Source organism: Lepidochelys kempii, chromosome 16, assembly GCF_965140265.1.
Source record: "Lepidochelys kempii isolate rLepKem1 chromosome 16, rLepKem1.hap2, whole genome shotgun sequence".
Lineage (NCBI taxonomy): Eukaryota > Metazoa > Chordata > Testudines > Cheloniidae > Lepidochelys > Lepidochelys kempii.
Genome location: NC_133271.1, coordinates 10,168,774 through 10,196,575, shown reverse-complemented (window position 1 = coordinate 10,196,575; position 27,802 = coordinate 10,168,774). Strand labels below are relative to the sequence as shown.

At 47.7% G+C, this 27,802-nt stretch overlaps 1 protein-coding gene across 3 annotated transcripts; it reads right to left on the bottom strand.

Moving 5' to 3' along the window:
• On the bottom strand, nt 1-24,745 carry LOC140899091 (glutamine synthetase). Of its 3 annotated transcripts, none has more exons than XM_073313915.1 (7): nt 24,552-24,745; nt 9,830-10,005; nt 8,730-8,891; nt 5,637-5,783; nt 3,728-3,855; nt 1,622-1,821; nt 1-741 (listed from the first exon to the last, which is right to left on the bottom strand). In XM_073313915.1, exons 2-7 carry the CDS (start codon nt 9,993-9,995, stop codon nt 420-422), a joined length of 1,125 nt encoding a protein of 374 aa, XP_073170016.1. In that variant the 5' UTR covers nt 9,996-10,005; nt 24,552-24,745; the 3' UTR covers nt 1-419. The 3 variants fall into 3 exon arrangements, with proteins under 3 accessions (XP_073170016.1, XP_073170015.1, XP_073170017.1); XM_073313914.1 differs by lacking the exon at nt 24,552-24,745 and adding an exon at nt 10,827-10,936; XM_073313916.1 differs by lacking the exon at nt 24,552-24,745 and adding an exon at nt 10,725-10,795.
• Nucleotides 24,746-27,802: the final 3,057 nt, after the last annotated feature.

Here is a 27,802-nt window from a genome sequence, read left to right as displayed (position 1 = left end):
TGTATTTATAGCACAGACTGGCTGACATGTCAGCCAATAAGACTATTTATTGTTAGCTTACAATACAAATACGGTGGGGCGGAGGGGGAAGAAGAGGGTTGTGGGGAGCGAACAGATTCAACAGCAGCAGCTTTTACATAGGAGTCTATGTACATCACAGTATAAAGTCAATTAAAAAAATTAAATCCAAGTTTTAAAAACCCCCATGTGTGATCTAAAACCAGTAACCAGGAGTTTGGCTGAGAACTATATAGATTCTCCCTCCCCCAATACATCTAGAAATATTTTTCTAAGCCACCATTTCACAAGACCAGAAGCCAAGTTCTAAAGAGTCTGGACTTTACAGCTGACCAGGTCACATGTTCATAAATCCCACATGAGAAACTAGATTAGAATCAAACCCCCACCTCTTCAAGACCTCATTTGTCTGCATAGTCTGTCGTCTGCATCCCTGTCTCGTTGAGACACGTCGTCCTCACAATGGCCTCTGTGACAGCATACGGGTCGCAGTTGGCTGCAGGCCGGCGGTCCTCAAAGTAGCCACAGCCATCCTGGCCGACTTGGCGGGGGATACGGATGCTGGCTCCTCGGTTGGCCACGCCGGCAGAGAACTCAAAGATGCTCGAAGTCTCATGGTGGCCGGTCAGTCGTCTGGAGTTGTCCCTGCCCCCTCTGGGGTCGTACACACAGATGTGGTAATCGTGTCGCTTGCTTAGCTTCTCAATGGCAGCTTCAATGCATCTAACCGACAAGGAGAGGAGCAGTTTAGAAAACACAGATATGCAGCACATTGCCCAGTGGAAGCCTGGGCCATGGCGGAGGCTCCCACGCACTACCGCAATACAGAGACCATGTCAACATGAAGTGCTCTTTGAGTGTGGGGCGTGAGCATGACTGAGAATCCTGCCAAATGCAGTTACTCAAGCAAGAGACGCGTGCAGGGCTCCGGGGACAAGCGGCACCTCGGTCTCACCTGTTCTCTGTCTGGGGCACACCAGTGGTCTTCAGTCACACGAAAATCTTGTGCGTCTCAGAAGTCACTGGGCCCAACATGGGGAATCTGGATGAAATTCAATGGCCTGCATTCTACAGCTCACACTAGATCAGGGTGCCCAGCGTACGCCCACCAGAGCGTTTCATCAGGCCTGTGACTTGCTTCAACACACTATGCTAATGGACGATGCATTAGCATTTTGTCGTTGTGCGCAAATTTTATGCATGGGTGTCTTTATTGGTTTTTAAATAGACAATACTATCTGTAGAAACAACCTATCTAAATACATACAAAACAAGCCAAACTTAAAATACGAATCAACACAGGGGACTTTAAATCTTATTAAAATATGTAGAATCTGTTTGGCCCATACAAGGTTGTGCTTCGGTTTACGTGACCGTCGTGTGTAATAAGGTTGGGCACCACTGCACTATATGATCCAATGGTCCCTTTTGGCTGTGAAACTACAAAACCAGTTTTCGGTCTGCCTCATGAGGACCCTGTGCACAGGTTGTGGGGAGGGATTTCACCCATTATCTAGAAACCATGTCAGTAAGCCCCTTAGAAAGGTGCTACCAACCATAACGACCCCAGACAGACTCCAGCCTAGCAACGGCATTAACTCACTTGAGACCGCCCTCCTTCCTCATGTCTTCTGTGCTGTAATTGGTGTGGCACCCAGCTCCGTTCCAGTTGCCAGTCATTGGTTTGGGGTCCAACGTGGCCACGACCCCAAAGTCTTCACAGACACGGTGCAAGATGAACCTTGCCATCCACAGGTGATCTCCCATCTCGATGCCCTCACAAGGCCCGACCTGGAACTCCCACTAGAAGGGGAAAGATGAGCATTAACGCTAAGGTTTGGGTATCTCCCTTAGCCACTTGCTTTTGACTCAACAGTGGATCATGGCGGACTCCTGCCAAGTGTTCTGGCACGCACGCCAGTAAGCTATTTATCAAGGGTTTAATCATCCAGCTCCTGCCAATGTGCAGCCAGAGGCTGCTCCACCCGGGATGACTAAGCAGAGGCTTGCGTTATCGGATTCCTTTCGGAGGCAACTTTATAGCATCTGTAGGTATTACCCAGCCTAGCAAGGATCAAGTGCAGAACACGGAAGGAAGTGGAGCAAGAGCTTAGAAGGGCTCACTTCATTGTGGGTTAGAATCAATTCAGGGCTTGTTAAGGTGTTGGGCAGACAACACTGCAGTAAAATCCTCCACTTATGCTGAGAGCAGGTACAGCCAGGGTAAGATCTACCCCCACACACTGCCTTGCCAATGACCCTCAGCCCTATTCCACAGACAGCAGGGACAGGGGAAAAAAACAAACCAAAACAAAAACTCCGAACGACTCATACTGAGTGCGCCAAGACTCGGGTCCTGTCTACATGGGAAAGTCGGACCGGTTTGACTTGAGGTGTGATTTTAAAATGAGTGCAACCCTCTCATGTGGAATTAGGAGATAATTTGAGCTAATCTGAAACAGGAGTCTCCATTCAGGGTTGGCGCTAGTTTAAAAATCACACCTTCAGTGAAGCTGGTGCAGCTTTCTCTTGGAGACCAAGCCTTAGCTGAACCTTTCAGCACTGGAGACTAGGTTCTCCAGAAGAACACACTTCCCCTGTGTCATAAATATAAAGAGAAGGGTAAATACCTTTAAATCCCTCCTGGCCAGAGGAAAAACCCTTTCACCTGTAAAGGGTTAAGAAGCTAGGATAACCTCGCTGGCACCTGACCAAAATGACCAATGAGGAGACAAGATACTTTCAAAGCGGGGAGGACGACAACAAAGGGTTCTCTCTGTTTGTGTGATGCTTTTGCCGGGAACAGAACAGGAATGGAGTCTTAGAACTTCGTAAGTAATCTAGCTAGATATGCGTTAGATTCTGTTTTGTTTAAATGGCTGATAAAATAGCTGTGCTGAATGGAATGGATATTCCTGTTTGTGTCTTTTTGTAACTTAAGGTTTTGCCTAGAGGGATTCTCTATGTTTTGAATCTGATTACCCTGTAAGGTATTTACCATCCTGATTTTACAGAGGTGATTCTTTTACTTTCTCTTCTATTAAAATTCTTCTTTTAAGAACCTGATTGCTTTTTCATTGTTCTTAAGATCCAAGGGTTTGGGTCTGTGTTCACTTATGCAAACTGGAGAGGATTTTTATCAAGCCTTCCCCAGGAAAGGGGGTGTAGAGCTTGGGGAGGATTTGGTGGGGGGAAGGGGGAGAGACGTTTCCAAGCGGGCTCTTTCCCCGTTATATATCTGTTAGACGCTTGGTGGTGGTAGCAATAAAGTCCAAGGGAAAAAGGGAAATAAATAGTTTTTACCTTGGGAAAGTTTTGACCTAAGCTGGTAAAAATAAATTTAGGAGGTTTTCATGCAGGTCCACACATCTGTACCCTAGAGTTCAGAGTGGGGAAGGAACCTTGACACCCTGGGTGGAGAAGGAGCTCATTTCTCCCTTCCACATAGTTTTGCTGAAGACCATGAATACTCAGTGCAGACAGCTCTCTTCAGTACTGGGCAAGAGGTCAGGTGCTGCAGCAGCTGCGAGTAAGTGGGGGAGAGGGAAGCTGGAGACTGCAAGAACCAGATCCCCAGGGATAGCACTGCAGAGCTAATGCTCGGGGCACTGGCAGGCAGCGCAAGGTAAGTATTCCAATTCCCTCAGCTTCCTGCCTCAACGAACGCTCTCTTGACAGGGGCAATGAGAAATGCTCCTTCCGTACATACCTGGGAGGGCATGACCTCAGCGTTGGTGCCACATATCTTCACCCCGGCATAGATACATGCCTTGTAGTGGGACTCGACAATATCTCGCCCGTACACCTTGTCTGCTCCAACCCCACAGTAATAAGGCCCTAGAAGGAAGACACCACGTCATCAACCAAGTCAAGCTCAAGGGAAGAACAGTGACTCTTCATATCCCATCCCACAGGCTTATCTTCCAGCAAGCATTTAGAACTCAGAGATGTTCTCAGGGCTCTGCTTCCTGCACAAGAGCCCTAATAACCACAGAGATGCAATGGCTTCTCCAGCTCGGCTCCACACTGAGCTGAAGGGACTTCATCTAGGAGCAAGAGCAGTTCAATCCCCCGGCACATCCAGGCCTCTGCTGAGATTTGCCAGCAACGGGACAAACTGAAAGGGCTGTTCTGTTGTGTGGACACCTGCCCATCCTATGGGAAAGGTATTGAGACCAAAAGCTGCTCCACGTGAGAGCTGTTCAGTGGACATGACCAGCGAGGGGACTGATTGGAACAGCAGCTAGGAAGTGCAATGCTCCATAATCCATTCCCAACACTCTGGGCCATTTAGTCTCTGGCTGTTCCCCAGTATTCCCACAGTAAACTTGGAAGGAGCATCCATTTTCCCATAAACCTCATTTAACTTCTAGCTATTGTATTCCTTAGTACTTAAAGTTCCAGCAGAGAGACTGCACAAGCTAACTGGTCCCAATTAAATGGAGCATTTCCCATTGTGGGGGTGGCAGGAAGAAAGGAAGTGAAGAACTGCTCCATTACAATGAACTCCACCCCTAACACTAAGGCTGGCTTTTTGAGATTGTTTTGACAGCTAATGTTGCCTGTGTTTATTGCAACAAACTTGGAACCTGAATGAGTGTTAACCTGCTGCAGTTTGCTACAGGTTTTTCCTCCTTCAAAGAAGGCAGTTAGCTCTGCAGTACAAACTCAGAGAGAAAAAGGAGATGTTGAGAAAAAAATCCCAGTTAGGGGATTTTAAAGAAAAGAAGAAAACCCTCTAGTGTCACTACCCCCACTCAATCCAGTCTAGGCAGCCGAACCAGTTTGTGTGCAGAGGGTGGGGGAATTTGCTGGAGCGCGCAACCTTCACACGACCAGTCTTTACATTAATAACCACCTGCAGTTTTTTTTCCCCCAACCAAGTTCTCAAACCCTCGACAAACAAGTTCTAGAATGGAAAAGTTTGTGTAATCTCAGGCAGTGTCAGGCGAGTGGTACCACTGCAGGGCACGTTATCTGCAGGGCATGCAATGAACAGGTGTGCCGCTGGTACTTAGCGGAACTTGGCACAGTGCTACCTGTAATTTCAGTTTCAGGAAAAAGCTGCATCCATTTGCCTGAGAGCAGTAATTGGCAGGGTGATTTGTCCAAGAAGCCCATGGCTGGATCAACACCTTCAGAAGGAGTTCTGGCTGTTTGAAGTGAGAACAGCAGCTGAACTAAGCCAGCCAAGGTCATCCACCCACCAGTACCACTTGGGATGTGTGGATGCAAGAGCTTTTTTGCTGGGTTTCGCTCACTCAGCAAGTTAAAACAGTCTTGGATGCAGATCCTGTCATGAAAACTGCACTGGGGATGGCAGGGCATGTGTGGGGGAAAAAAAAGACCTGCACCCACACAGAATACAAAGCTCTGCCCACTTGGTTCTCATTGCAGGATTGGAGCCCTAGTCATGAACTGCACAGGGTTCAGCACTGATCCTGTGAGGCCCTGAGTGCCTTTGACTGCCATAGATATCAATGGGAACTGCACCTTATGAAGTCAGTCCTTTCATCGTAGGAGAGGTGCAGGAGTTGGGTACCACTGTGTTAGCTACCAGAAATCTGGGAATACTAGGGGGAGGAGAGGATTCAGGGGAAGGAGAGTCTAGCTCTTACCTTGTGGACCTGGGAACCCATTATCAGGCCAGCCATACGGGTGTCCATTGATCCCCAGCAATGTGTACTCTTGCTCCATTCCAAACCAAGGATGGCTGTCCTTAACCAAGTCCATGACTTTTTTACATATGTTCCTCAAGTTAGTTTCTGGAAAGAAGAGAAATTCCTTAATTAGACCTGGAACATGTAACCTGGGGATCGGACCCCTCCAGCATTTCATTCAGCCCATCACTTGAGGGCCTTTCTTACTGGGAAAGACACCAGTTGGCACTTTTCCTTGAATAGCCCTCTATGAGCTATAGAGGGTTCTCCTCCAGCCAGCCTCTCTCTGTTGGGAATCTGCAACCAATATTGTCGTTATGAATTCATGACACTGTATTGGTTTGCACGGCAACAGACTTGTCTCAAAGATAGGACTAGGACAGCCCTGGCTGTGGAAAAGCTGGGCTGAGAGGTCGATAAATCCAGACCAATACAAGATGTGGTCAACAGCAGGGAAGGGAATAAGGAAAGTAACTTGTTACACAGGGTCATCTCCCTCCATCCCTGAATAAAATGTTCTCTGCTCACCCATCATTTGCTTTAGCATTGGAGGAAGACAACAGCGCTCGATTTCAAAGGGTGTGTAATTTTATATACAAAGTGCAAATTTAACCCTCAGCCCATTAAAATAGATACAAAAATCCACAAACATCTAAGTAGCCATATGCCCTGATGTCTCCCATCACCACAGTATCTGGCCATCTGCCAAGTATGTATGGATTTAGACTGCCACCAGTGGTAGGCAAGTAGTCTTCCCATTTTACAGATGGACAGTCCCTTACTCAGAAGAAGGCCATCTTCCCACCCTATGCACATGTCCCCAGCCAAGCTTTCCTGAGCTCTCTTCCCACCTCACTGCCCCCTATGTTCTGGGCAAGCACTGAAGTTGGCTGACAGCTTGCAAGAGCTGATTGAGTGCCAGGGCTCGTCTATCTGGCTTTCTCCCCGCTGGGAGTGGCACAGAAACCCATCAGAACAGTCCCGAAGATACTGCTGGCCCAAGAGAGACCAGAAACGGAAGAATCCAGGTAAAGGGGAGAAGAAGGAAATGAAACAACAGGTTTTCCCTGTCACTGAAAATGGCACCCTGCAGGCAATAAGTTGCACTTTTACCAACAGTGCTCATTGAAGAGACCCAAGTGCTGCTGTGACACAAATCCCAGGGATGTGTAAATAATGACAGAGCACCAGCAACTGTTTCTTTTAAAGGTCACACTTAGAACGTTTGTATGGTGGAGAGAAAACTGAAGAGACCCTCTAACCATGTAAGCTGGGCACCTTCAGAGAAAAGTCAGTTCGGGGACTGGCACTCACTGGGTACTAGGTAAGTGCCAACTGTTATGAGCAACACTGGCTGCCATATTCCCCATTGAATCTTTTTAGCTCTACCAGGATCATGAACATGGTACAACAGATGCATTTAAACAAGCTTCAGAAACTGAGCTATTGTCTCCTGAAGCTCTTACTGGGGGAGAATCTGGCTCCACTTCAGCCCCAAAACGAGCCACTGCTTTAAAGATACAACTGAGCCCCAGGCTAGCTGCTAGGAATCAGCTGTTTCCTTTATCTGTTAGATGATAGTTGGCTAATTTAATTAAACAAAATATTGTAACCACAGGAAATTTGAAGTGGATGACAGGACCTTTCTAGGTACTTTTGCCAGAAAAGCACTGCCTCCATTCGTCAAGCCAAATGCCCCTTAATTCAACTTATACAGAATGTCTCATATGCTTAAATTATTGGTGACTGACAAAGCTATTCAACCATATTACTTTAAACACAGTAACATGGATAACCTCCCTGTTTGACAGAATACAGCCAAGTGCATGGATTTAAATACTTCGACTACTTTAAGCCATAAATTCAGTCATCTGAGATCACAACAGTTGCCCCTCAGAGCTGTCTTACTGCTTGATAGGTGTCCCTAGCCTCTGTTTGCCAGAAGCTGGGAATGGATCACTTGATGATTACCTTATGTATGTTACAAGAATTAACTTAAAGAGCCCACCAACATGAATTTATAAGTAGAGACCCAGGACTGAGCTTTCCATCTACATCAAGCCTGCACACTGTTATTAGACTGGTGTCTCAAAAAGTAGGGCAATTCTTAAAGAAAGCCTTTGTCAGAATAGAAGCATAGCAGTAATTGACAACACAATAATTATTTTTAAAAGTCCAGAAGTCAGGATTTACACTACGGTACTTCACACAAAAGTGAAATGCCAGAGTTTTAGTGTTTTTATAACCAACCAACCCACCCACCCTATCTTGGACCACCACATCCCTTAGACCTCCAACCCAGAGAAAGCTTTGCATACAGACACATGGTCCCCACATGTAGGGGGTCACCTGACCTGCCTTTGCCCTCACAGGAGCATACAAGATGCAGATTTCCTTTCTCAAAGCAACTAGTGGACCTTTCCAGCGGCAAGGGGAAAGGAAGCGAGAGCGTGGTGCGGCACTAAGGCTCCCAGGTACCTTAACCGAGCTTTGAGTACGGGCATATAGGTTTTTGTTTAAAATACACTTTAAATCTACAATCATTTCTATGTTTTTAAACCCTAACTGCCAAGTTTCGGTCTTAATGTTCAATATGCTACGTTCTAGTAATCTGGTTACAGTAAGTACAATCTCCCTGAATACATTTGGGAATACAGGTTAAAATTACTTGGTGCTGGCCTGGTCTGTGAGGCGTGCGGTGACCTCTGCAGACAGATGTAAGCAGAACATTAGCTCCTTTTTGACTACTCAATACAATTCTCCTGTCCTCCCAACACCGGGTTCCTGCAGATAACCAGCACCAGATCCGGGGTTTTTGCATGCCTAAGCTAATCGCAAAAACCACTCACCACTTATAGCTCAGTCACTGAGTAGCACATGGTCATTCACAACTTCCCACTGACTTCAAGTGGCATTGTGGGTGCTCAGCACTTCTGAGAACGAGGCCCTAATATTTTGATGCCCATGGCACTTAGCTGGTGTGTCTGTTTGGTAACACGCGGGCTCTGGGAACAACCAGTTTAGGGCAGTGCAGACAGACAGGAACCTCACCTGCATTTTTTCTGTTGTATTTCAGGACCTCACACAGCACTAGCTTGTTCGGGTCCAGACAGAAGGGGTCTCGGAACATCCTGACTGGTATCAAGAACATATCGCTGTTCGAGCCTTCTGCTTGGTCTGTACTGGATCCATCGAAATTCCATTCTGGGACATCTGGGAGCGAGAAGAAAAGGAAAAATCCCTAAGATTAAAAATCCCTCAATTTGATCATGTTAAATGTTCAAGAATTTTAAGAAGAGCTCAATCAAGAGCCCAGGGAGGATATACTCCACAACATGCCACTGAAAACTGCTTCAAAAGGAAATCCAGGAAGCTTTTGACTCTCCTGTACCTACCTACATACAGCCCAGTCCCGTAGCTACTACTCCCATCACTGACCATAAAGGGGACAAAAATCCAGCAACAGCCATAGGTGCTGGAACTAGGGGTGCAGCAGCAGCCCCTCATGTGAAGCAGTTTCCATCATTTATAGGGTTTAGTTTTGTATAATGGCTTTCAGCAAGCACCCCCACTTTAACTCCCCTTAACCACTTTGATGGTTCAAACAAGATAGTAGATTTAGACTTCAAACAGTTCACTGCATTTTTAGTGACCAGCACGCCAGACAGGGTTAACATCTCCATTCCAGCCTCAGAGGTGCCTCCCGAACTAGAGGTTTGGCCTCCAGGCCTTTGGCTCTGTGTCCACAGCACCTAGCCAAATCCCATTACAAACCACTTTTGATGGAATCCCATTTAAACATGCTTCTTGGAAACGAGCCCTGCTCTTAAGAGGTAAGAATGCTGCCCCCTCACCATCCTAGCATTGATGGCAGAGAGCTTATGGATAGCAAACACGATCATCCTGGAGAAGGCTAGCGATTTACCATTCCACCTTATATAACCGTGTGATAACATCCACAACCCTGTTAATTCACCTTGCATAATCCGCAGGGGGAAAAGTTCTGTGCATTATGCCACCAAATAAATCAAACAAACATACAGCAGCTCCTCACATAATGTTACTAGTGTTACAGGCCTTGCATCTAAAACTCTTGGCTTCTATATTTTGCTCCATTTACAGACACAAACAGCTAACAGGCCCAGCTTTACCTTCTATGCACTTTGGTTCCTGGTCCATGGTTCGAGTTTTACAGCGGACGCCTTCTCCGCTGCCATCGATCCATACATAAGTCACCAGGACCCTGCCCCCTTGGGGAAGCCTCATGTACTGGTCCCGGACCACCTTGTTCAGCTTGGAACTGTGAGACACAGACATGCTGATGGATCTGGAGAATGGAGGAGAACAAAAGAAGAAGAGCCCCAGTTATAGATACCCTTCCAGAACAGAGTGTCCCGTCGCCACAGGGAGAGCAGGAAAACCCCCCTCTCAGGGGCCGGGGCGGACAGCCCCCATAGCTCACGCCTTCCCAGGGGGCAGGCAGCTTATTTCTCGTCCCAGGGGTAACAGAGGCCGGGCAGATGCGCGGTTCTATGATCTTGCGCCACTTCCTTTCCACTGCAGAGCGGGTGCTTTGGCGCCATTTCCTTTTTTTTTTTTTTTTTTAAATAAAAACCGTATTTAAATGTTGTAAGGGGGGGGGGGGGCTGAACATGAAACCCGGAGCTTGTCCCACCATTAAAAAAAAAAAAGGGGGGGCACCCCTCCCCCCACAAATACAGCTACCCCCCCGCGGACTTGGGGCGCGGCCCAGCCCCGGGCAACGGGGCAGTCCTGCCCCCAAGGGGCGGCCTCCGCTAACCCCGCCGGCTTGCGGCACCGCGGGGCGGGCACGGGGCCGTTCGGGTCCCGGAGCGGCAAAACCGAGAGCGACGCGAGTGCGCGGAGCGAGACCCGGCGGCTGCCCCGGCGTGCGTGAAGCCGGCGCGGGGGGCGCCCCCTCCAGGGTGGGGAGCGGGCCGGGGCTCCCGCCTCGCCCAGGCCTGCGCCGCTGCGGCTCAGCCCGGGGGCCGCCGGAGCCCCCCGCCCCGGAGCGCCCCCACTCACAAGGGCAGCGCCGGGGGGGGAGAACCGGGGCCGGCCGGCGGGATCCCCGGGCAGGGCGCCGCGTCCTCGCCGGGGAGCGCCCGGCCCCGGCCCCGCACTTACCGGCCCCGGCCGCGCAGGAGCCCGAAGCCGCCGCTCCCCGCCCGCAGCCCGGCTGCCGCCGCCTCTTATAGGCGCCCCAGCCAGGCGGCGGGGCCGGGGCCAGCGTGGGGCGGCCGCTCCCCAGCTGATGCAATAGCCGGCCGAGGGCTGGCCCCACGGGGTGGCGGGGGGAGGCGCCTGGCGCTCGAGTCTGCCCCCCCCCCCCACCCCACCCGCCAGGTTTGCGCCTAAGTCCCCGCCCCGGCAGCTTGGGACAAGTCTGGGTCTTCGAGCGGGTTGTTTCCTGCTTTGTTGTTGTAGGGTCGCCCGGCCTGGAAGGCGGCTGGGCCGATGGTTTTTGGGCTTGCCCGTGGAGCCAGGCTCCTAGCTGCCAGGGGAGGAGAGGGGCACAGCGGGGCAGGGGATGGATCTTCCAGAAAGTTTTAGGGGGAAGGGGGTGTTTGGGGCAGCAGTTGTGACCTGTACATGAAGTGTTGCCCCACACTCCTTTCTAAAACTCTTCTAAGCGCCTCAGTTCCTGGAGTCAAGTGATAGAGGAAGAGCAGCTTGCTTTTTAAAAATATGTTTTATTCCTCTGGGGTGCAGAGGGAAAAAATAAGGCAACCAGACAGCAAATAAAAACACAAAATAATGGGGGGAAAAATCATTATTTTTAAGCCAAGCTCATGATTTTCAGGGACATGACTCACAAATTATGGATGCGGGACCTTAGCAGGACTCTGGGAGGTATGTCCTTTCTGCCCGATCTCCACTCTGAATGTGCTTTTCAGGATCAGTTCTAGCTTGGGCTGGGTCTCGGGTTGGTGGGAGCATGGGTGGACCTTAGAACTAGCGAAGGGTAGAAGCAGCTGGAGAAATGATCGAATGGGTCTGCTCGAAAAGAAGCTTGCCCTTTTAAAGCTTTTTCATTTAAAAACAAAAGATACAGATGAGACTGATGTAACCTGAAACATTTAGCAGATTCCCAGTCCCGTCACAGTGGTGTAAATCAATAGGGGACACCGGTGGATGAAACGGCAGTGTTGGCCAGAGCTCTGCCCACCTATGGCACCAAAACAAAATGCCCTGCACAGTAACTTGTGTGTGGCTTTCTGTAATAGGAGCAGCCCACTTGGGTGCATGCTTTGACCCGTACTGAAATGGCTAAGAATACTGACATTTAGCATCAATCAATCAAAAACAAACAAAAAACCTGCGGCAGCAAGTCTCGGGGCCCAGATCTGCAGTCTTGAGATTGGTGCTAAAAATAGCCATGTAGATGTTTTGTTTGGGTTCAGAGACCCATCCCCCTCACTGGTTTTCAGAGCCCGAATGGGAACATCTAGCTGATTTCTAATGCCCCAGTGCAGGGATGGCCAACCCAAGCCTGAGAAGGAGCCAGAATTTACTAATGTACATTGCCAAAGAGCCACAGTAATATGTCAGCAGCCCCCAATCAGCTCCCCCGCCCCAGAGCTTCCCGCCCACCGGCAGCCCCACTGATCAGCACCTCCCCATCAGCTGTTTTGTGGCGTGCAGGAGGCTTTGTGGGGGAGGGGGAGGAGCAAGGGCACAGCCAGCCCAGGGGAGGGGGCAAGGTTGAGCAGGGAGCACCCCCTGGCCCATTGGAAAGTTGGCACCCGTAGTTCCAACCCCAGAGTCGGTGCCTAGACAAGGAGCCGCACGTGGCTCTCCGCGGAGCTGCAGGTTAGCCACCCCTGCCCTAGTGCAAACCCAAGTCAATAGATCTAGGCTCTGAGACTTGTTGCCATGGTTTTTTTTTTTTTTGGACAACCCTAATGAGGCCCCTGCGTCATGACGGATACAATTGGGGAAGTTCACATCTCTGGGCCACTGTTTCAGGCTGGTGGCAGACAGCCTTCAGACCGTTACCCGAAGGTATATCTTTAGAATCAAAGGCACCAGGGACAATTTTTCTTAAAACACACAACAAAAGCTTAGAGTCCACTGGAGTAAAAGAGTGACAGCTGTTAGGGAAAAGTACTGGCTAGCAGAGCACTGCAAACTTGCCATATTCACCCTGAAGCATATGGGCACCATTTATAAGTTAAAACTGGACACTTAGTTCAGGCCCCATGCATAGAATAAAATAGGGGGGTTTCAAAACCAAGGGCTTGTTTACACACACAAGTTAAGCATTGGTTTAATTTAAGTGCATTCACAAACCAATTTAGTTGAACAGGTGTGTAGCAGGAAGGTCTGGTTCATGGCCTTACAGGTTCTGCAGGTCTAGTGCTCTCAGAGAGGCCCCAGCTGTGGCCTCAATTACTGCCCATGCTCTGACTGATCTCCCAGAGTTCATCACTACAAAGGTGCGGTGGGGGGGAGGGCAAAGTAGGGGAACCCAGGCCCACTCACTTCACCTTATCCTGAACTAGGAGTGTCTCAAAGTCTCCAGCTCAGTTATTGAGCAACCCCCAAATACCCGTCTGGAGCTCCTCAGTTTGGGGCACATACAGCTCATTCCTCCTCTAGCCTATGGCACCAGTGTCCTTTTTAAGCTGTTCCTCCACTGGGAACATGCCCTGAACCTGTTGAGGGGTGAGGCCTCCCCATCCTCATTCAACATGGGGCCTGCAGACTCCATCACAAGGTGCAACCCCTGTGTAAATGATTATTTCAGTTCAAGAGTGGCTTCCTGCAGTTTAGCTTCAGTCAATTCCTCTAAATCGATTGAAGTGAAACAGAGAATCCTCTTTTCACTCAAAAGAAGCGTGTCCACCCAGGGATTTGCACCCGTTTAAATAAGTTGGTTTAAAAAAAAAAATCACATTGCAAATTAAGCCTGTGCAGATTTGTGTGCAGACCAGTCCCCAGTGCAGAGGACCAGCTCTTGGAATTTTATCATGGGGCTCATGATTATTTGGTGGGGTTTTGTTTTCTAAAAAAGGCCCAGCTACTGGACTCATGGGATTACAGCCTGGTCTGCACTTAAAACGTAGGTTGACATAGCTATGGGGTTCAGGGGTGTGAAAAATCCATACCCCTGAGTATTGTTGCTATGCCGACCTAGCCCCTAGTGTAGAGGCAGCTACGCTGGTGGAAGAATGCTTCTATTGACCTAGCTACAGTCTCTTGGGGAGGTGGAGTTCCTATAAGGATGGAAAAATCCTTTCCATCACTAGTCTGTGTCTACACTATGGGGTTACAGCTATGCCACTGTAGCACCCATAGTATAGACATGGCCTGCATGGGACTCCCATCTTTATTTAAAAAATATAAATTCTAACCCTCATAGTTTCAGAGAAAAGCTTGATAACATAAAAGCTCAATCCCCCCTCCCCTGAAACAACAAAAAACCAAAACCCCAGCGGGCAAAGAAGGCCCACCTCATCATTTTTTAAGTCTCATGATTTTTGGGGCCTGAGTCAAAGACATTTGAATGAGCTCACTGTATTGAAACACCTCTAAGCCATTACTTTTCCTTGACAATTAAAAGCTCTAGCCACTAAACACAAATTACCCTTTATTGCTATTGACGGGGAGGCAAATAGTAGAGAACTATAAAGCAACAATCCTGTTGTTTTTCCTCGGAAGGTGCTTTGATTGCCTATGATGATAAATGTTTAGAAACAAGTTGGGTGAGGTAATATCTTTCTTGGGCCAATTTTAGATGAGAGAGACACAGAAGCGTTTGCTATTGCACAAGAACCAGGAAGTGTAGCCAATGACCACAACAAAAGCAAACCTGATAAGTGATTTTGGACAGCAAGACTGTACTCAAATGTGAGCCAAAAATCAACCCTGCTGTAAGCAAGGGCAACTTCGTTGGAGTCATGCCCACTTACAAGGCTCAGATAACGAGAGAGCATAGAGGAGTGAGGATTTGCAGAGGCCCTGAGCGAAAGGCTGACTTATACTGCATCAGCAAATGGTAACATTTGCACTGAGTTCTCCAATCTGAACTCAGGTTTCAGAGGAACAGAACTTTATATCTTTGGAGTTGCATCAGTACATCTATATTAACAAGGCTGCAGTCCATATGCAAATAGGCAAACTCCAGTGGGTTTTCTATCAAACCTGTGATTTGATTAAAAAAAAAACAAAAAACCAAACTAGCCAATAAATATTGTTAGAGAGATTTCAACATTCTCTGTGGTAGAGAATGTCCCAGGGACTCCCATCCTCTCTCTCTGTTCCAGATTAAATGTCCTGTTGGTATGAACTTTGGATGAGTCAATCCTATTTGCATCAGTCGCCTTAGCTTGTTTATAGCACTCCTTGATAGGGAAACTTCCTTGTTTGATTCCTGTGGTGCTTGTTATGTTGGAGATGGAGCAAAGCAGAAGCCGGAATACCAGAGCGAATGAAACAGACCCCGTGGCTGGCTACCCTCCAACACAGATCTCAGTGGGGAAGAACTTACGTTCTTAGGACTATCTAAGGGGAGGAGAAATGGGGGCATGCAGCCTCAAACACTTCTAAGACTCTGGGTTATCTGAAACCATGAAAATTGACAAGAAGTTTTAAAGATGAGAAGTTAGAGAGTCCCCCAGTTTGCTGCCATTCCACATAGTCAACAGTGTTAATATTAGAAGTAGGGGTGGAGGGTTGGGGGAAGTTTCTCTGCCTGCCGCCAATGAGGTTCTTCCCCCTTCTATGAATACTGCTCAGTCACCTTTGGCCTAGATGGTTTATTCAGGCTCAATCTTTCTTAAGAGGATTTTTTTTGGTCTTTGGAATGCACCAAATTCCACCCAACGTGGTATCTATAACCTCTGTATCTTATTCCACCTACTCATTCCCTTTTGCTTTGTCATTGCTTCATTGTGGCCAAAATCCTGAAAGGAGCTCTGTCATTAATATAAAGGGAAGGGTAACCACCTTTCTGTATACGGTGCTATAAAATCCCTCCTGGCCAGAGGCAACATCCTGTTATCTGTAAAGGGTTAAGAAGCTCAGGTAACCTGGCTGGCACCTGACCCAAAGGACCAATAAGGGGACAAGATACTTTCAAATGTGGGGGGGAGGAAGGCTTTTGTTGTGCTCTTTGTTTAGGTAGTTGTTCTCTCTTGGGACAGAGAGGCCAGACAGAAATCCCTCTTCTCCAACCCATCCTAATCCAAGTCTCCAATATTGCAACCAGTAGAGGTAAGGCGGATTAGTTTATATTTTGTTTTATGTGAATTTTCTCTGGGTTAAGAGGGAAGTTTATTCCTGTTTTCTGTAACTTTAAGGTTTTGCCCAGAGGGGGATGCTCTGTGTTTTGAATCTGAATACCCTGTAAAGTATTTTCCATCCTGATTTTACAGAGATGATTCTTAACCTTTTCTATTTTTTTTTTAAATCCTTCCTTTAAGAACCTGACTGATTTTTCTATTGTTCCAAGATCCAGGGGTTTGGGTCTTTGATGATTTTGTAACAAATTGGTTAGGATATTATTCTCAAGCCTCCCCAGGAAAGGGGGTGTAGGGCTTGGGGGGATATTTTGGGGGAAGACATCTCCAAGTGGACTTTTTCCCTGTTCTTTGTTTAAAAACGCTTGGTGGTGGCAGCATACTGTTCAAGGACAAGGCAAAGTTTGTACCTTGGGGAAGTTTTTAACCTAAGCTGGTAAGAATAAGCTTAGGGGGTCTTTCATGCAGGTCCCCACACCTGTACCCTAGAGTTCAGAGTGGGGAAGGAACCCTGACAAGCTCTTTGCAGGTGCAGGAGTCTATCCACAAATAACTGCTTGCAAGATTGGGGCCTTAGACTGTAAGCTATTTGGGGCAGTATCTTTTGGTGTCTGGAGGCCATCTTGTGCACAGTGGGTGCTAAATGAAGTTTAGTAGTAGCAATAAATAGTGTGGTTGCGGTGTTATAACAATGTTGCTTTACGAAAAAGAATCCCTGAGAATAAAGCCAGCCTATAAATGTGTTATCCCCAACTCTTACAAATTACAGTTTAAACCCCACCTTTTACCAAAGTAATTTTGGATCCTCTAGCATTTAATTCTATACATGTTATTTGGGTTTTTTGTACCCCCTTTTGCAAGACACACTTTAAAAGAAAAAGACACTACTGAGATATGTTTAGTTATTGTTTAAAATGTTCCAATTCACTTTTAGAACAAAAATAATCCACCTGTATTCTGAACCCCTTGAATTTCACATAATACATTCAGAATCGTCCTCTGTATTCTAATCACTGCTATTCAGATCTCAAACACTGGGGAAAGCCTGTTTGAAGCCTGGGGTGGTGGGAACCCGCCACAGCAACAAGATGCGGGAGAGGCCACAGAGCCCTGAAAACAACTGATTCTATGGGACAGCACCTGATCAACCAGGAATGGGAGTGGGGATGTCAAAGATTCAAAAGAAGGGCAGCAGGGGAGGACAATGAACAGAGAACTCCAGACAGTGCCCACTGTTTCACCATGAACACATGGATATGTGATAGAACCAAGAAATGGAAATAGGCCCCGTGCTCAACAAGCTAATATTTCTGGAGTCTGAAGTCTAACTATGGCTCTGAGAAAGTGCAAGTCGGAGGTTTCCTCCCTCTGCCAGTCTCTCTTGCCACTGAACTGAAGGGAATTATGTTTGTAATAACTTCTGGGTAGGTGAAAATATGCTGATAGGCAAAAGGCAGATGTGGTCATGAAAGAAGAATCAGACCAGACAAACCGAACAATAATCTGTGTTGCCAACTCTGTGATTATGTGGCGATTTATGGGATTGGCAGTGCTGCAGCACCCTGGGACACAGCTGCAAGTCTGGGAGGCAGAGGGAGGGCAGTTAAATTCCCAGCTATACCAAGAAATAGTCCACCTCTAAGAATACAAACACTCTGTGTCCAGGATCTGTTTGCATTGCAGTAGCACGTATTAGCCAATCAGAAATCAGAGCCCCCTTGTGGTAGGCACTGTCCCCCTCCTGCCCCCCAATTCTCCCATATAAGCATTTTGGAACAAGGACTGCCTTTTACTATATATTATCACTTTTAGTTTGTATCATTAAAGCACCAAAAGTCTGCTAGTTGCTATACTAGACAGAAAAACAAAAAACAAAAACAAGAACAGGGTTCCTGTCCTAAAGTGGTTAAAAATCTAGATACTGGACTATTTCTGTGCACACTGTGGGACTAAGTCTCATCTCACACTGGTCTAACTCTACTGCCTTGTGTAGAGTTACTCCTGATTTACACTGGTGTCAGTGAACTCAGGATCAGGCCTAGATCCCGTAGATTGTAATATGATATTTTGTCCCACAAGCGCTTTCCATCTAAGGATCTCAACATTCTTTATGAACAATGTATTTAGCTTCAACACACCCTTGGCAGGCAGGTACAGTAAATATTATGCACCAGGAGGAAAGTTAACTAAAAGATTAAGTGACTTGCCCAAGGTCAGACACAAGAGTTCTGTGGTGGAGCCAAGAACAGAAAGTAGATGTCCTTATATCAGCAAAAAGTCACTTAGATTAAATCTTCAGAGAACTTTTCAGAAGACAGTGTCATTCTATTAGAAGCCCAACTTTACATGCAGATTGTTTCAAGGTAAAGGAAGCTGGAAGTAGAGAAACAAAATTCTGTGTTCTTGCTACCAACTAATAGCAAAGACAAACTAGAACCCCATTGTCAGTGCTGTTCTGTGGCTAGAAACAAGCTCTGTACATGGCATTCCAAGAAGTAGTGCAGGTCTTTTCAGAGGTTTCATCATGTGGTTTTGCTATTATTAGAGAGAATACAGTGGGGAATGGTGGTGGTGTATATCAACAGGGAAGTTAGACCTTCCCTCTCCCTCTGTTTTTCTTGGTGATAGCAGTGAAGTTCTGACAGCACCAGTCTTTAGGGAAAGCTTTGAAGCCTCTTACTTCTGTGTCTCACCTCCTACAATTCATTTCTCCCTTGCTGTAGTCCAGTGGTTCCCAGACTGGGCTTCATGAGTCCATGGTGGTCTGTGGACAGGTTGGTCGGTCACATAGGAATGGCTCCTCCTCCTCCTCGGTTCCAGCTGCTAACTTCCAATCACAAGGAACAAAAGCTCCACTGAATGGTGTTATATTTCTCCTTTCCCATGTCAGCAGTTGCTGGAGTTGCCACAGAGAAGGTATAAGATAGTGAATGGGAGCACTGGGGTTCACCAGACCAGTCTCTTTGCTACATTGTGGTCCTCACTAGGGGAGTGCTGGAGAACTCTGCTGCTGTAACTCCCTTCAGTAAGTTTGGCAGTGAGCTAAATTGCTTTTCATTGTTTCAGTTGTTATCTCTCTGACTTTGAGACTATCTTTCTGACTATTTTCTACCTTTAAAAGGAGATGCACTGGAGATATTATCAATGCATTTCTTAAAGCAAATACTCCAGGACTAAAAAATATTCATTAAAACACGGATTTCAAGCAGAGCAAGTGTATTTCCTTTCAGCACCAACATTTGGAAATCACCAGCTGTAGCAACATTAATATCCAAACCATCCTCAGTTCACATGATCTACCAAATGTTATATTGCCCAAATGAATGAACTCATCCACCTCCACAATCAACTTATCACACAGCATCCACCCTGCTTCCCTTCACGTATACTCTATTCCTCACAAGTCAGGCAGAAAACACACAACTTTCACTTTGACCTGCAACACTTTAAGGCCATCTGTTGGTAACAGGTTCATTTTGATGAGGTCAGAGTTAAGGGTGTGCGTTTGAGTGCACCTGGCTTAAGTAAAGGTGTGCATTGTGGGAGGTTGTGTGCTGGAAGTGAAAGGGAGTTTGTGAAACAACAAGGAACAGGAGGGAAATTATATACCAAAAATTAAATCTCAGATTTAATTATAAAACTGAGCAAAGAGGCTGTATGGAGAGAAAGGATGGTCCAGTGGACTTGGATTTGATTCCCTGATCCACCACAGGCTTTCCATCTGATCTTGACTCAGATCCTTAAAGGTATATAGGCACCAAGCCGCACTAAAGTGCCTAAATATCTTTGAGGATCTGGGCTGTAGTCTCTGGCCCAAATCCACAAAGTGCCATAGGCATTGCAGTGCGGAGTATCATGGTGCCTGGAAAACCACAGGAACAGCACTGCAATCCACAAAGCCAAGCTAGGGGCCCAGGCTCCCTATACAACTCATGGGGGGAGACAGGCCCCTTAGAATGCAATCCACAAAAGCCATCACACCAGGGGAGTGGTTTATGCTGGCCAATGGGTGATGCGCACAAGAGGGTTTGTGCTGAGCCTGCCCCTGTCATGGAGATAGGTGCCTAAGGCCAGCTGCAGGGAGGCACCTAACTGGCACCCGCTGCCAAGAGTCAAGTGGCTCAGGTGCCTAAGGAGCTCCTGGGGAGAATGAGTTCGGCTCTTGCCTCACTCCACACAAGACAGCCTGAGGAAGAGCAGGTCTTGTCCACGGTATGTCTCAGGGGTGTGCGTTAGTGATTGAGCTAGGGCCCGGATGGGCAAACTACGGCTCGTGTCTGGCCCATCAGACCTTTTAATCTGGCCCTCGAGCTCCTGCTGGGGAGTGGGGTCAGGGGCTTAATAATGGAAGAGTGGTTGGACCAGGGGGACTGGACCCAGGGACTCCCACCTTCCAGCTAAGTGCCCTAACCACTGGGCTCCTGAGTCATTCTCTCTCTCTCTTGCAATGACTTAAGTATTTACCCTCAGTGGAACAGCTTCAAGAGGAGAGAGGGAGGGAACCCCATGGCAGAATATCCCCTAGCTCAATGGGTTGAACACTCTCCAGAGGAGGGACCCAGGTTCAAATCTTTTCTCCTGCCCTGACAGAAAACATAGGTGCGAAAGGTTTCAGAGTAGCAGGCGTGTTAGTCTGTATTCGCAAAAAGAAAAGGAGCACTTGTGGCACCTTAGAGACTAAAATTTATTGGAGCATAAGCTTTCGTGAGCTATAGCTCACTTCATCGGATGCATTCAGTGGAAAATACAGTGGGGAGATTTATATACATAGAGAACATGAAACAATGGGTGTTACAATACACACTGTATCAAGAGTGATCACTTAAGGTGAGCTATTACCAGCAGGACAGCAGGGGGAAAAGAAACCTTTTGTAGTGATAATTAAGGTGGGCCATTTCCAGCAGTTGACAAGAAAGTCTGAGGAACGGTGGGAGGTGGGGAATAAACATGGGGAAATAGTTTTACTTTGTGTAATGACCCATCCACTCCCAGTCTTTAGTCAAGCCTAAGTTAATTGTATCCAGTTTGCAAATTAATTCCAATTCAGCAGTCTCTCCTTGGAGTCTGTTTTTGAAGTCTTTTTGTTGAAGAATTGCCACTTTTAGATCTGTATTCGAGTGACCAGAGAGATTGAAGTGTTCTCCGACTGGTTTTTGAATGTTATAATTCTTGACGTCTGATTTGTGTCCATTTATTCTTTTACGTAGAGACTGTCTGGTTTGGCCAATGTACATGGCAGAGGGGCATTGCTGGCACATGATGGCATATATCACACTGGTGGATGTGCAGGTGAATGAGCCTCTGATAGTGTGGCTGATGGGATTAGGTCCTATGATCGGTTTCAGAGTAACAGCCGTGTTAGTCTGTCTTCGCAAAAAGAAAAGGAGTACTTGTGGCACCTTAGAGACTAACCAATTTATTTGTAGATCATTCTTACAACTACAATACCCACCTGCTGAAGTGAAGAAACAGATGGACAGAGCCAGAAGAGTACCCAGAAGTCACCTACTACAGGACAGGCCCAACAAAGAAAATAACAGAACGCCACTAGCCGTCCCCTTCAGCCCCCAACTAAAACCTCTCCAGCGCATCATCAAGGATCTACAACCTATCCTGATGGACGACCCAACAATCTCACAGATCTTGGGAGACAGGCCAGTCCTTGCTTACAGACAGCCCCCCAACCTGAAGCAAATACTCACCAGCAACCACACAACAGAACCACTAACCCAGGAACCTATCCTTGCAACAAAGCCTGTTGCCAACTGTGTCCACATATCTATTCAGGGGACACCATCATAGGGCCTAATCCCATCAGCCACACTATCAGAGGCTCATTCACGAGTTTTCTTCATCCCATTGTATTTTTCATGAAATCACCATCCTCTGAATTATGAGGGATGGCCACGGCTGGAGATGGGATCCTGGATGGGGAGGGCCGGGGCTCGGAGATGGCACTGAGCATTCTCACTGTCAGGTGCTTGGCTGGCTGGCTCTTGCTCACATGCTCAGGGTCTAATTGATCTCCATATGTGGAGTCAGAAAGGAATTTCTCCCCAGGCCAGATTGACAGTGACCTTGGGAGAGTTTCACCTTCCTCTGCAGCATGTGGGTGCGGGTCACTTTCCAGGGTTATCTGGCTATATCTCACTTCATCATTTCCCTTCCATTGCAGGGGCTCAGGCACTGGTGCACCTCGGTCCCTCCTATTCTCTGTCTGTGACACCTCATAGTCTAGGTGCCTGAGGACTGTAACCCCTGAGTCTAATTTCAGTTGTTGGTGGCCTATGATATACAGGAGGTCAAACTAGATGTTCTGCTGGTCCCTTCTGGCCTTGAACTCTGTGATTCCATAAGGTGGAGCTTTAAGAACATCAAGTACCACAAGACTCATGATAAAACCATGGGAGTTGGCAACAGTGAAGTTTTATTCAGTGGAGACCTAAGACCCCAACCCTGCAAGGTGGTTTGGGCAGGCAGGCTTCTGCACCCTCTTTGAGCTTTCAGGGTGAGGGCCTAAGATACAAGCAGTGAAGCTGCAGTAATTTGATTCCTGTTTGTGAGATCAGCCCAGCAGCAAACAGATCCTTGGTAGAGCCGGAGGGCACTTTTGTGTCTCCATCAGAAAAATGACGATTTGTCAAAAGCAAAAATGTCGATTTTGGGACAAAGGTTCATTTAGGAAAAACAGAATGGGGCATCTGAAAATGTTTTCAGAATGGAACATTTCAATTTTTGGTTTCTATCAAAAGGAAAGGTTTCCATCGACACAAACTGTTTTGTTTTTCTCCCCCCCATCCCCCCAAGAATTTTGTTTCAGGAGACATTCCAATTTTTTTTGGTTTTGTTCTATTTCAGGGGGAAAAAAAATAATCAGAGAGTTTCCCACAGAGTAGAAAATTTGGTCCCTGCTCGACTCTAGTTATTAGAGTGCCTTGATGGCCATTGCTGAAGTTAAGCGAAGATTAAGACCTTTGTTGATATAATTGTTTAATTATATATTAAATAGAAAAATATTTACTCTGATCACTTATACTGTGCCCAGACAGTATAGGTCAGGGGTGGGCAAACCCTTTTGCCCAAAGGCCACATCTGGGAATAGAAATTGTATGGCGGACCATGAATGCTCACAAACTTGGGGTTGGGGTGAGAACTCTGGGGTGGGGCCAGAAATTAGGAGTTCAGGGTGCGGGAGGGGGCTCTGGGCTGGGGTGGGAGAGTGGGGTGCGGGAGGCAGGTGAGGGCTCCAGCTGGGGGTGCAGGCTCTGGGGTGGGGCTGGGGATGAGGAGTTTGGGGTGTAGGAGGGTGCTCTGGGATGGAACCGAGGGATTCGGGGGGTGGGGGGGTTAGTGCTGGAGCAGGAGTTGGGGTGGGGGAGAGGCTCAGGGGTGCAGGCTCCGGGCAGCGCTTATCTCAAGTGGCTCCCGGAAGCAGTGGCATGTCCCTTCTCCGGCTCCTACACGGAGGCATGGCCAGGCGGCTCTTCACACTGCCCCTACAGCTCCCATTGGAGTCCCGGAGGGGGTCGTTGGGGCGTGTAGGAGCTAGAGCGGTATAGGTTTTATTGCTACTGATGAAACCTCTGAGTAGTAATTTATGGTAAGCTGTTTTGGAATGCAGCCTAATGAATGTTTTTCTTTGAACACTAAACAGTAATGCTGGGTTATGTGTCTTTGATTGTTTAGCTAGTCGTAATAGAATAAGTCTCAGTTTATTGGCAGAGTTAAGTCCTTCATCTTAAAGGACACAGGACTCTGGTTATTAGAGTGCCTTTACAGCCTCCTGAAATGCTCTTCTGAATTAAAATCCTAAATGTATGTGACAATTACTGCACGTGGGGCAACTCCAAGCCCTAAACTTCCCTGAATTTTGGGGAAGTGCCGATCCAAACTTCATTGCAGAAGGTCATCTCACAAACACGGATGCATTTGCTTCACTTTAAATCAAGGTGACTGCTCATGAGAATAAAGCACAGACTTAAGTGTTTGCAGGATCAGGAACATGCTGTAAGTTCTGCGGGGCAGGAGCCCGGTCTATTTTTTCATTTTAGGTAAAACACCATGCACCCCTGTGGGGTTATACTCAATATTATATGATTAATAGGAACACATAAGCTAAGTATAACTCTCAGGTGCCACTGAGGCGTTTGTAAATTTGGGCACCCCTCGTTTAGGAAAGGGTAAGACAGCTCTTTAATGCACATCACTTCTGCCAGAGAGGACAGCCTACATGTTATTCCATGTGCAGAGAGGACAGTTTGTTTCCTTCCTGGAATATAACAGACAAATAGCTGTGAACGCATAGTACTTTCCCAGGAGGTGAACAGGAAAAGGGACCAGCACACCTTCTTCATGCACACTCAGAAGTGACCCTCTACCCGCACCCCACTAGCGGATTAAAGAAGAGCTAGGACTAGTTTCTTCCATTGCTTATGTACAATCAACATCCATGGATTATTAGGAATCACACACGAGAAAATGGGGGGGGGGGGAGCCAGAGGTCAGAACTTTACATTAGGCTTTAAACTTCTTTCAGATCTTCCCTGTCAGAGCCTAACACAAGGTAAGTTCATCACATGACTAAAATTAAATCACACAAATTACTTACTTTTCTCACCTGGCCATAACACTCAGCTGTGTGGGTCAGAAGAAGCCAGGGCAAAGCTTCCACGGAGAAGAGAAAGAGAGGAAGCTACCCTCCCTTCTCCTAACTTTGAGCAACTTCCCTCTTTGCTGGGCTCTCCCAATCAGGCTCACCTGAGGAACTCCCCCTTTCAGGTAGAGGAGACCTCAGGTTGGAAGGAAGTCATTACCTTCCTGTACAGCCCAGGTGGCTATTAACTCCCTTATTGCCAAACACCCAGTGCAGCTTTATACCCTCCCCTGCCCTTTGAAATCCAGCACCAAGTGCTTCCGTTACTTGATGATTGCAGATTGACCAGCCTTCCAGTAAGTTATACACACAAGTTGGTGTGACTCAAGGCTCAGGAATTCAGTTCTAGTGTCAGCATAAAGCCCCGAGAATTTATTTACTTTGCTTGGTTTCTTGTCCATTTGCAAATATATTAAGGAAGCTCTAGGAAAATAGCTACCACACCCGTGGTCGTGGCCATCAGCTGGTGCTTCACAGGAAGGCAAAGCCTCCCACTCTGCCTAGCCAATGGTTTAACAACAACTACTCCTTCCTGAGCGCCATGTGCAGCTAAACATTTCTGCATTGCTCTGAGTCTAGCACAGGAGAACCTATCCACCACTAGCCGGGTATCTGAGAATGCTTCACAAGCTGTAACATATTATCCTCCAGACACCATCATGTGGTATAAACATGCTATTACCCCCATTTGACTGATGGGAAATGGAGGCATAGACACCCCAATCCTCAGAAGTATGTAGCTGCTAACTCCCATTGATTTCAGAGGAAGTTAGGACCCTGAATACCTTTGAGGATCTGGGCTTGAGAGAATGAGGACTCGATTTTAAAAGGCATTTTGGTGCAGATAGGCACCTGGTGGGATTTTCGGAAGTGCCTGGCTCCCATTGTGGGAGTTAGGCACCTAGGGCTAGCTCTAAAAAGGAGACTTAGGCTCAGTGTTGCAAGGCCTCAGTCTCTCCTGAAGCTGTTGCACTTTGTATAATCAGGTAGTTATTAGAAGAGGAACTTGGACTCAGGTTTCCTCTAGCCTAGGAATGTGACCCAACCATAGGGCCATACAGTCATTCCTGCTGTTTTTCTGGCCTAGGAACTATTTATTTTTACAAAGTGGAATGGCTTCAATAGGAGAGATTAACAGAGTCCCCCGCCAGACCACCCCATAGCTCTGGGGTTGGGGTATGCACTGGAGAGGTGGGGCCTGCTCCCAATCAGGCAGGGGGGCAGCTCTCTTGGGTGACAGGTTTCAGAGTAACAGCCGTGTTAGTCTGTATTCGCAAAAAGAAAAGGAGTACTTGTGGCACCTTAGAGACTAACCAATTTATTTGAGCATGAGCTTTCGTGAGCTACAGCTCACTTCATCGGATGCATGCCGTGGAAACTGCAGCAGACTTTATTTATACACAGAGAATATGAAAAAATACCTCCTCCCACCCCACTGTCCTGCTGGTAATAGCTTATCTAAAGTGATCATCAGATTGGGCCATTTCCAGCACAAATCCAGGTTTTCTCACCCTCCGCCCCCCCACACAAATTCACTCTCCTGCTGGTGATAGCCCATCATGATAATAAAGTTGGGCCATTTCCTGCACAAATCCAGGTTCTCTCACCCCCTCTCCTCCCTCCCAAAAACCACACACACAAACTCACTATCCTGCTGGTAGTAGCTCATCCAAAGTGACCATTCTCCCTACAATGTGCATAATTAAGGTGGGCCATTTCCAGCACAAAGCCAGGTTTTCTCACATCCCCCCACCCCCATACACACACAAACTCACTCTCCTGCTGGTAATAGCTCATCCAAACTGACCACTCTCCAAGTTTAAATCCAAGTTAAACCAGAACATCTGGGGGCGGGAGGGTAGGAAAAAACAAGAGGAAATAGGCTACCTTGCATAATGACTTAGCCACTCCCAGTCTCTATTTAAGCCTAAATTAATAGTATCCAATTTGCAAATGAATTCCAATTGCTAATCACTAGGCTAACAGTTCTCAGGGGATCGCTACGTTATTCTCCATTTTGCTCCGGGCCTGGTCTGTTCTGCAGCCTGTGAGAACCTGCACTGTATCAGGCCCCGGAGGGGTGATAGCAGAGCATGAGATCCTGCCAGGACTGAGGTGTGAGCTGCACTGGGCATCAGGGGTTAGCCAGCTGTGTGCGTGTCCACTAGATTTTTACGTGCCTAAAACACTTTATTGGTGGAAACTTCGACACCGAGGGACGTTAGGTGACTGGAGAGTTAGGTGGCAGCTGATCAGAAATTTTGAAGAATTAAACTTTGGACTTGGGTGCCTAAAATGGTAGTTAAGACCGGAGTCCCTTTGTGGCTCTAGCCCCAAAGTACGTCCACCTCAGAACTTTTGAAACTCCCACCAGGTGCCAATCTGCATCGTTAGGGTCCTCTAAAACTCCGACTCTAAGGGTAGGCCTCCACTGCATCTGGCAGCAAGCCTCCCAGCCTGGGGCCACAGACTTGCACCGGCAGGGCTCATGCCAGCGTAGGCGGCGACTCCGTGGGTGCTCTGGGGCACAGAAAAAAAAATAGCGGGTGCTCAGCACCCACCGGCAGCCCCGCGGATCAGCTCCTCCCTCCCAGCCCCTCCTGCCCGCCCAGGATCAGCAGTTTAGCGGTGTGCAAAAGGCGCTGAGGGGGAGGGAGGCAAGTGGGGGCAGGAAGAGGCGGGGCCAGGGGGGCTTGGAGGAAGGGGTGGAGTGGGGGGTGGGGCCTGGGGTGAAGTGGGGGTCGACCCCCACCCCCCAGGATCTGAGTAATTCAGCACCTGTGTGTACTAGTGCTCTAAGAAGAGCTGTGGAGGCATTCTGATTCGGGCTGGAGCCCATGCTCTCAAGAGTAGGGTGCAGGGTGGGCATGACAGCCCAAGCTCCAGCCCAGGCTGGGAATGTTCACATGGCTATTTTTAGCATGCCAGCACAAGTCCGGGCTGGGAGGCCGACTCCTGATATAGTGTAGACATAGCCTAAGTGACTTGCTAAAGGTCACACAGATAGCCCATGGCAGTGCAGGGAACTGAGCCAAAGTCTCCCAAACTCCCAGCTAATTCCCTAACCACTGGGCCAATCTTCCTTAACCACATGGGCTGCGGGTATCATAGGCTGGGGGAGGCTGTACCTCCCCAAACAGCCTGGCGTGGCCCTGTCCACGCTCTGCCCCCAAACTCCCTCCTGCAGTTCCCTGCGCTCTACCCTG